Source organism: Saccostrea echinata, unplaced genomic scaffold (assembly GCF_033153115.1).
Source record: "Saccostrea echinata isolate AGI-Se365-2 ecotype Australia unplaced genomic scaffold, CSIRO_AGI_Sech_v1 ptg000054l, whole genome shotgun sequence".
Classification (NCBI taxonomy): domain Eukaryota; kingdom Metazoa; phylum Mollusca; class Bivalvia; order Ostreida; family Ostreidae; genus Saccostrea; species Saccostrea echinata.
The window spans coordinates 35,915,001-35,925,723 of NW_026889803.1; the positions used below are offsets into that span (position 1 = coordinate 35,915,001).

The 10,723-nt window shown below is 33.9% G+C and overlaps 1 protein-coding gene across 1 annotated transcript in view; it reads right to left on the reverse strand.

Annotated features, from left to right (window-relative positions):
- Positions 1-1,914, reverse strand: part of LOC133204510 (uncharacterized) — a 6,664-nt gene extending 4,750 nt beyond the window's left edge. Inside the window, exon 1 of the mRNA XM_061340259.1 lies at positions 1,635-1,914. Coding sequence (XP_061196243.1) covers positions 1,635-1,839 — 205 coding nt within the window. The 5' untranslated portion in view covers positions 1,840-1,914. The remainder of the gene's footprint in view (positions 1-1,634) is intronic.
- Between the last annotated feature and the right edge of the window lie 8,809 nt (positions 1,915-10,723).

The following is a 10,723-nucleotide window of genomic DNA, read 5'->3' on the forward strand; positions in this document are numbered from 1 at the left end:
TATATCGTTAAACCGGGTCCATAGGACAATATCACTTTAATGATAGAACATTCTATCTAACAGATGTACAGACAGAAGGATGGGAACCCCCATCACTATATACTCCCATTTTTCAAGCAGGATTTATAAAAAAGAAAATGAATGTTTCAACTAAGTGTAGCAATGCCCAAGCAAGGGGGAGATAACTTTCCAAATTTCCTCAGCCTCGTTTTGATTCCGTATCAGAAAAGAGCTTGAAAAGTACGGCTTCATAAACTACTTTCCCTCGTGTTTTCAAACGTTTTGATGACCTTTCTATGAAGTTTGAGATGCCCCCTAGAATTACCAACCCTAAACGTTTGAAGTATGGCACAATTAGACGTTTTAAAAATAGATTGAAAAATTAAAATATCTCTAATTTTCATATACAGACGAGTAATTTGTCAAAACTTGCATTAATAGCTTCCTCAGGTATTCCACTACAAACAAATGCATATCACATGCAGGCAAGTATTCAACCGTTCTTGGTCGCCACACAAATTTTCCAAGGCATACTGTAGCTAAAATCGGCTCATTCATATCCAATATGGCAGCCAACACGTGTGTAGAAAAAAATGTGAACAATTCAAATTGAATGTCTGACGTCTGTTTACTTCATGTTGAACAATGTTAAGGTGATACAATTTTAAATTCATGTTTTTGAACTGTGTCCTTAAACAACTGAAGTATTTTATCAATTAAAGCTTGTATCAAAAGTTATTTCATGTGCGAAGGCGAAAATAGGGTGCATCTCAAAGTTAACAAGAATAAATTTCAAGATTGACTTACTTTGATGAAGAAAACAATGAAAGTCAAATACAAACATAATCTATAATCATAATTTAACTTTTATTGATAAGTTCATTACTAGAAATGACAATACGTCATATGCATAATGACACATAAGCCACTGTATATTAATAAGGAAATCAAAGGAAGACAACTCTTGCATTTTACATCTAGTGTCAATATATACTTCTGTGTTTCAACAACGGCACAAGAATACTGTGAAATTTAAGATAAAATTCAATAACTGGTACCTACATATGTAGGTTATATTCTAAAAATATTTTGATCTTGCATTCCTGTATTATTATCTGCTTTTTATTGGCCAATGTACAATTTCTAATCATTTTCCTCAGAAAGATAGATAACTCTGTATGAATTCTGCATTTTTTAAACATTCATACAAGACTTAATTTTCACCCGATTTGAGAAATGATTGCTGATATGGAATCAGTGGGTCATACTTTACACAACAAAGATAAAAAACTGACAATTATTTGACTCCTTAAAAATTATTAGGCATTGCTACTAAGTGTCCATAGTTTCTTTCTCTACTCCACGTCACCACAACCCATTCCAAACTTTACATTACGCCCTTAGAATTCCCCATTGCTAAAAATAGACCAACATTGAACAAAAAAAACTTCAGCCATTTTATTTAGGGGGGAAATTGCATGCGTTAAAAGCTCGAATCTTTATAATGTACGCGACAAATGTGCCAGAAATATCATGAAAAGGGGGGGGGGGATAATTATAGGAAGAGTAATCAATAATGTGGCTGCATTTCAAGTATGAAAATAATTAACAATCTGTGAATAAAGTTGAGTTACCAAGTTGCACAGTGTCATCTCTTGGTTTCTGGGTGCACGTACAAACTGCAAACGGTATCTTGTCAATGTCAGACTTCTCAAGTTTGCTGGAATCCGGGTGTGCACGGAGTTGATTCAATATGCATTGAAATCTTGATCGCCATCTATGACCATGTGGCATACATTCTGGGTCACTTGCATCCTCACAATCCGGGTATATAGGCATTTCTTTTATCTAATCGACACTTTAAAGTTTCTTTTTATAATAGATCCATAATATATCGTATAATATTGATAATTCCTGACTCCCAAGAAACGCTTACTATTCTCAAAACGAAAGTTAGCAGGTGGTAAACAAGGTAAATCTAGTATTGCCGAATCCCCGACGTTTTTTTTTTTTAATTTATGTTTCATGATATTCTCCGCATCGCTTTTAAAACAGATTCGGTTCAATTTTTTCATACAAATTACTAACTTTGTGGAACTAAATTCACATAAACAAAAAAATATTATGCGAATTGTGGCATTCATGGTCTAACGTTAAATTGAGCAGTTCAAGGATTCGGTATCCGTTTTTGGTTTCTACATTGTTGATATATTTATGTTTATTATACTTTCATGTTAAATACTAAAATCTGATTGGTTTAGACGCATTTAACAATCCGTAATGTTACCCTCAGCGTTAGCAACAGACTTGACAACGGGTAACATTACGAAAATATCACATGCGTTCAAATCATGCGCGTACGGTTCACCGTAGAATTCTCAAAACGTCGGTTGTGCGTTTGAAAGAAGCCGAATAAACGACGTCAATAAAAGCTTGCGTCCGATGTAGCTTACTTGAAAACAACAAACGACAGACGAAACATCCTTGCGAGTGCAAACTTTAGATGATAAAGGACTTTTTGAGTAGCAAACAAACAATAAAGAGGTTGGTAAATCTTTTCCGAAGCTTTCTTATTGAGAAAAATAGAAGCGGGGAGTTTGAAAGCTTTCTAAGCGTGAACTTAACGACGATCTCCGAATTTTTTTATGACATCCGAAATCAATAAGACATTCAGTATAATAAAATAAATAGTACACGTTTTTGAGGGTAACAGTTGAAATTGACACCCCTCGGAAAACCATTGTCAACCTCCGCTGACGCGTCGGTTGACAATGGTTTTCCTTGGGGTGTCAATTTCAACTGTTACCCTCAAAAACGTGCACTATTTATATAATGTGTGAACGTATTGATTTCAACGCAGAAAATGTGCCTGGCAAGTATGAAGCGATTCTATACAGTGGTATGAAGAATGTTAATAGAAAACCGAGAGAGTCGGGAGTCTTCAGTATTAGATTTACCGCTTGCCGTCAGTCAATATGCCAGAGCGGGAAAATATGTTTTACATGCACAGTTCGCACAGCCAGTGCAGCTAGGGACCTATACTTCCTGGTGCAGCTGCTGAGCAGTTACTAGAGCTCCAAAATTACCATGTGAACAGACCTTTAGAGGTAGTGTTTTAAAAGCAAGATATGCACCTGGAAACAGACAAACAGCAGGGGCCTATATATGTACAAACAGGCCCGAAGGAAACAATATCAGTTTTACTTTGAGTGGGCCCATCCATTCAGTTGGGGGCACTATCAACTACCAAAAATTCGATGACAAGCAAAAAAAGGGTCATCTGACGTTATTATTGAGGGGGTACAAATATATAGTAGATATATGTTTTCTACATGTTCTATGAATCGGCAAAATTACGGGGGGGGGGGGGGGGGGGTCGACCATCTTTGGGGAAAAACCCATAGAATCCTCACAGTTTCTGGTTTGTTACTTTGTCATTTGACTGGAAACAATCTGTGCATCTTGTACATTGATTGCCCCAGCATGGGGCTAGCCATACACCGAAAGAAAAAAATGTTAATGTAGTGGATTTATCAAGGCACGCCCAAATGTTTGAGAGTATAAAGAGGAGAAACATCATTTCTTTTCCTTTTGACCTTTTGCTTCACCCTGCAAAGGGACAACTTTTGCAAAGTGTGGATTGAACTATAATACATGTGCATGTCCCCATTTTATTTCTCATTTTCACTGCATGTCAGGCACATAGTATTGGGAGGAGGGGGACAGCCCCCCTTTTTTCCAAACATATGGCTGTGACCTTTTACTGTTGAACATGTTCATTCATTGAAAGGCTGCCCCCCCCCCCCCCCAAGTTTTGCTTTGCACTCATGTAAATATCAAAAAATCCTCTCCCACTTTTGAAATAAATTCTATGTTTTGACATTCAGTTTGATTTTATTCTCTATTGCAATTACATGCAACAATATACAATAATTGTTACTTAAACTGCAACTGGATATTGAAAAGTTGCATCAAAGGCTATTTTCCCAATTATGTTTTACTTTGATTGGTCAATATTTTAATGAGTTACAAAATATTCTCTTCTCATTCAATCATGGCCTACTGTAAATCAATCTCTCACCAGGAAGCGAGCTCCCAAGCTTGCAAGCTTCGTTTACACAGTTGGAGTGGAGCCTAATACGCCCTCTGGTGAGAGATTGGGCCTGAATGGGAGAGGATCAAACATTTTGCAACAATGAGTATTCCAACAAAAATCGAAAAATTAGAATGGTGAAATGCTACCTATTACTTGTCTTAGATTGAGCTGGACTCTATAAATTGTTTGTATCTATATTTACAGTGGCACTAGTAAGTAATTAGGTTAAATTGAAGATATTAAGTGTGAATCTATAAGAGAGTACAATGTATATTCTCTGATGGAATCTTGCTGGGAGATTGGATGTGTTTAGTTTTTATCTCTACTGGTCAGAGACCAGAAGACCTTATGCAATAGTAAGGTGTCCGCCGTCCCTCCGTCTGTCTGTCTGTCTGTAAACAATTTTTCAAAATGCTACTCTTCCTACAGTTTTGGTCTGATTTCAATATAACTTGGCACACAAATAGACTAACTAAGATGCATAATTCTGTGTATCGGTATTTGAATTCAGTGAAGGTGTTCCTTGGTTTCTAAAAATAGAAATTTCTGTGAAATACATTCAAAATGCTACTCCTCCAACCGTTTTGGTCTGATATCAATATAACTTGGCACACATTAATAGACTACACTAAGATACATAATTCTGTATATTGGTTTTTGATTTTGATGAATGGTGTTGCCATGGTTTCTAAAAATAGAATTTTCTGTAAAATGCATTCAAAATGGTACCCCTCCTACAGTTTTGGTCTGATTTCAATATAACTTGGCACACAAGTAGACCACACTAAGATACATAATTCTGTGTATCGGTTTTTGATTTTGATGAGCGTTGTTACCATGGTTACTAAAAATAGAAATTTCTGTAAAATACATTCAAAACCCTACTCCTCCTACAGTTTTGGTCTGATTTCAATATAACGTGGCACACAAGTAGATTACACTGAGATAAATCATTCTGCATATCCATTTTTTGATTTTGATGAAGTGTTGCCATGGTTACAAAAAAATTGAAATTTCTTTGATATACTTTCAAAACATTACTTTGCCTACAGATTGGTCTGATTTTAATATAACTTGGCATGCAAGTAGACTACACTGAGATACATAATTGTCTTTATTGTTTTTTGATTTTGATGAATGATGTTGCCATGGTAACTAAAATCGAAATTTCTCTGATATTCTTTTAAAAGAACTCCTTCTACAGTTTTAGTCTGATTGCAGTTCATCTTGCCACAAAAAGAGAGTAAAACAAGGATTATTATTTATTTATTGCTGTTGCAAAGTTTCAAGTCCAAGTGCTACTTTTCTCTTACTTTGTTATAAGTACAAACCAGTAGAGCTACAGTCTCAATAGAGACTTCTGGTTAACTCAAGTGAGCTTTTCTGATCAAAATTGTCCTTTAACTGTTGTTGTAATAGTCATCGTAAACTTTTCATATTTTTATCTTCTCCAGAGCCAGTGGGGCAATTTCAACCAAACTTGGCACAAAGTATCAATCTTTTACAAATCTTTTAAAGTCTTTTTTAAGAACAGCAAAGACATGATTTGTTATATTGATATCAAGCTTGCACAGGTATTGTAGAGAAAAAAGATCTTTAAAAACCTTCTTATTTGACCTCTTGATCTTGACCCTGGAGTTTGACCTACTATTGAAAAAAATTTAATCTTGGCCATAGCTTTTGAATGATTAGTGCTAGGACTTTCACTTTTCACACATGTATTCCTTGTATTTAAGACCTTCCCTTAGATACAAACATTTGTGACCTTTGACCTTGACCTTGGAGTATGAACTTCTTTATAAAAATTCAAACCTTAGTCATATCTTTTTAATTGTTGGTGCTAGGGTTTTATTAATTACTTGTGACAAGACCTTTCCTTGGGTACTAAAATTTTTGACCTCATGACATTGATCTTTGAGTTTGATCTACTTTTGAAAAACTTTAATCTTAGCCATAACTTCAGAACAGTTGGTGCTAGGGCTTTCATATTTACATGTGTATTACTTGGGACAAGATCTTCCTTTGAGTACATAATTGACCTCTTGACCTTCATTTTGGAGTACCTACTTTTGAAGAGCTTTAACATTGGCCATAACTTTTGAACTGTTGGTGTTAAGACTTTAATAATTTGCATGTGTATTTCTTGTGACAAGATGTTTCCTTGGGTACCAACAATTTTGACCTAGACTTTGGAGTTTGATCTACTTTTGAAAAACTTTAACCTTGGCCATACATATTTCTAGAGAGAGAGAGAGGGGAGAGAGATATATTGACACAGACACCGATCGATAGCCCCACCTCCTATAAATATTGATTATATGTGTCCTAAAAACCACTCCGGGTACATGTCAAATTCTGGACAGCAACCCTAATGTATCGTTGCTTCAATTTTGATTCATGGCACCAAGGCATTGCTTTTGTACAAATGTTCTACCTAACATAATCATGTATATGTAGCTCTTTCTATTGCTTGTAAAATATTTTGGATTCACTTCATTTACTAATTCATTTAGGCTAAAAGAGAATGACAAACAGGTTATCTTTTGTGTCCCTCTGGATTTGTATTATATCTCACTGCAGCAAGATTTATGAGTCTTGGATATATTTCTGAAATTAAAAAAGAAAGATTAATTTATAGCCATTGCCTGCAAGTAATGTCTTATCTTACCAATTGTCTGCTTCTTTATGGAAGAATTATGTACAAATTAACTATATTTCCAACTTGAGATATCACTACTTTATAATATGCCATTATCCTTAACTATCATTGTTTGGATGCCATTCATGTGCCTAGGGGTAATTTCCCTTGGTGGCCATTGCTTTTCTTTGGTTTATATATGTCTTGAAACATTGCCACGTCAAATAAAGTTTTGCCCCAAAATAAGACAGTTTATTGTAAATGATGGTGAACAGTTCTGTAAAATAATTGATAAGCCGTTAGGGAGCTCACCTCAAAAAGTCAGAGCTTATGTTATGTACCCTTGGCATTGTATTTCATATTCAAGGTTAAATTTTGGCAGCAAATCCATTTCCCAAGTAACTATAAGCCCAACTTGGACTAAACTTGCATGGATAATGCATCAAGAGAAGGTTACCACTAGTTCAGTTGGTAAATCTGACCTAAGTATTTTCTAGAAAAGTGGTCAGATTAAAATTATGGGGATAGGTCATTTCCCAAGCAAAGTGAACAGTACTGGAGGACCAAACTTACATGGTTGATGCATCTAAGGATGCATACTACTAGACTTGATTTCCATATTGCATCCGTGTACAGAACAACTATAAGTTGTTTTTAGGGGGAGTTAAATTTTGGTCCAAAACTCTATGTCCAGACTTACAGGCGAGTCATAAAAAATTGGCATTTTTCTGGACAGGGAAATTTGGGATTTTATAAACATTTTCGACTATTATCGTTTATAAAGTACAAGTATTTACCCATTTTAATATTTTTATCTTAAGTGTGTATTACTGATTGTTTAATGATTTAAAATTAAATATCGGCATCATTTTTAAAAAATATTAATTGAAATCAGGTTAAAACATCAGAGCATTAATTTGAAATTGTCAAACGATTCTGGCAAAAAGTTGTACCGACTTATAGGTGGGACAATGGCAAATCCCTCCAAAACAACCTCAAAAAATACAACCAACTTATAGGCGGACCGACCTATAGGCAAGTATGTACTGTACATTTCCTGGATAAATGACCAGATTAAAGTTTTTGGATCAGCCCCATTTCCTGGTAATTATTGCTCTTCCAGGACCACAATTTGCACAGAAGAAATACAGCTAGGGATTTACACAAGACTTGCTTCAGATGTTGCAACTGAAATGTTCAGGTAAATGCCAAAGGCAGAGTTTTTGTAGCAGGTCCATTCCATTGTAACTATAAGGGCTACTTGACCAAACTAGCATGGATGATACAGCTAAGGATGCATCACTACCAGACTTGCTTTGGATGTTGTGTCTGACCTTAGACTGTCTTTACAGATCAGTGGCCAAAGTAAAGTCTTTGAAGCAGGTCCATTCCCATGTAATTGGTAAGTCCTATACCAGGAACAAACTTGCATGAATGATGTATCTAGAGATGCTTCAATCTGATTAAAATCAGATCTTTGTTATGCTCCGAAATTCTGATGGTTACAGCGACCATCAGAATTTCGGAGCGTAACAAAGATCTGATTTTAATCAGATTGGAGATGCTTATACGAGCAAGTGACATGTATTTTAATTTAGTTGAGAAATTAATGAAAAGCGTACAGTGATGATGAACTGGCATGCATTATTTAATGGATCTCAAAAAGCTTTTATTTTTTTAACAATGAATGTGAGCTTTTTAATATTTTAACATTTTGATTGTAAAATATCATTTTGATATTGAGTAATTTTGAACTACATGTATTATAACATCAAAACATTAACTTTGTAAAGGGAAATTTATGGTATATGGTGGATGAAATAATTTTGATTTTAAAAAGAAAGAAAGAAACTACATTAACTAGGTAAATTAAGAAGCAAAGAGTTATTTATATATATATATATATATATATATATATATATATATATATATATATATATATATATATATATATAATGACAGGACAATAAAAATTTCTTTTTTTTTCATTTTTTGTTTTAAAAATGAAACTTAGGAAGAAAAAAGGAGAAATCAGAAAATTGAGATGTTCTTTGAATCAAATTTGTTTTTTTGTTCATCCGTCTTTTTTCTTTTTGGGGACTTGGGATTGAACACTGAATTCTACTTGACTTAATTAAAACCTCTAAAGGAAGCTTGGTGGTGACACATGATTTACCGTGACTTATGTTCGGAAAATCAATACATTGTTGGACATATTACCATTAATGATTCCTCTATTGTTGTATTGATTCTTGCTAGATCAACATCAGATGCTAGGAAAAGCATCACACTTTAGCAATATCCCAGGTAACCCGCACAAGGTGAAATCCTGTAAATCGTTTCTATCTGATGGCGTTTATTGCTGGATAAATATAAACAATTACGTGCTCATCAATACCTCATCTTATGGTAATTGTAAGTGTTTTTTGGTTTAAGTAATTTTTATTATGTGGTGATTTATACAGTGTGAAAAACTATTAATGCTGGTTACCTGGTATTTTTTTTTATTCTTGCCATTTAGGCAAATTATTATGTGTCAATCTGTCATCATGTTATACTGTAGATACAACTGTATCAATTTTGTTTATTTATTTTCAGTACCATTTGGATTAATTCATTATGGATGGTGTTAGTTGATTTCTAGAAGTTTTTTCAAGGTAAGCTTTAATTGTAAATTTTTATATAATTATAACAAAAATTCTTATTGTTATCTTGTTCTTTTTTTTTTTTTTAATGATTTTTGTGTCTGTGTTTGATTTATACATGTTGGCTAGTAGGATTGCTTTATACTTTTAGAATTTAAAAAAAAGTGAATTGAAAAATGATTTTCACCAGTTTTTTTGGGGAAAAAACTAAGAGTTAAAATTAAATTAGCCAAAAATTTTACAAAATAATTAATATTTTATTTATTTTCAACTAAAATTCATATAGTGAGTAGAAATGTTAAAAAATCTTTTAATTTAAAAAAAAATTAACTAAATCAAACTTGTAATTTTTGATTCATATACAATTTTCAGCTAATATCTTTTTATCCCCATGATAGGAGTGCACTGAATTAAAAATACTGAAGACTACAAAATGAAAATTTTCAGTGACCAGAGCATTCGAGTGACAGTATTTTATTGAGCGATGTTGAATCTATATATACATGTACCGGTATATACCTGTGTGCCTTGGTAAATCTCAGTAGGATTAGTTATTGACTCTGTGTTACAGGTATGCTTCATATAGAACAACAGACTGATAAATTAAAAAGATGATGTTGTAGAAAGATGTCAATACAGAATAGAATAAATGTAAGCTTGACAATTACAAAATGGCCAGCCAGAAGAGTATTTAAAACCCTACATGTGCATGTTGAGAGTATAACATTTTATATTTACATTGAATATTATTATACATGGAAACATTTATGCAACATTAATGGCATAAGTGTATCAGGAAAAAAAAAACTGTAATTTGCTTTTAATTAAGTTTTCCAGCAATCTTTGTAAAAATGTCTTGCTTCATGAAAGGAGGAGAGCCAGAAAGCTGTCCACTGTTCATCTTTTCTTCCATATGAATCAATAGGTGGATACCAAGTTTGTATAATCTGACATGCCTGCATCAAATTTCTTTCAGATTTTCGCACATTTTTGCACACTGATTTATGAGTGATGAGTGACCAGTCTTGCACTTGCATTAAAAACATATTGTAATGAGCATATTTTTTAGTTGACAATCAAATGTTATATTATTTTGAGCAAACCAGGTCCTGGCCAAAGTAAGGACTTGTTTATGAAACAGGGACACAGGGAAATAAGGGACCATCCATGTACTCAATACCTGTGTTTGACTTAGTGGACTACTTGAATTAGCTTAGCTAAAATTCTTTTGTACATCTGTACTTATGTATTTATAGTGCAGGGAAGCAGTGATACTGCATGGTTTTCAAGTCCAACATTGAAATGGGGAAAGGGGGATACAGGGTTCCCAAGTACTGGTACATC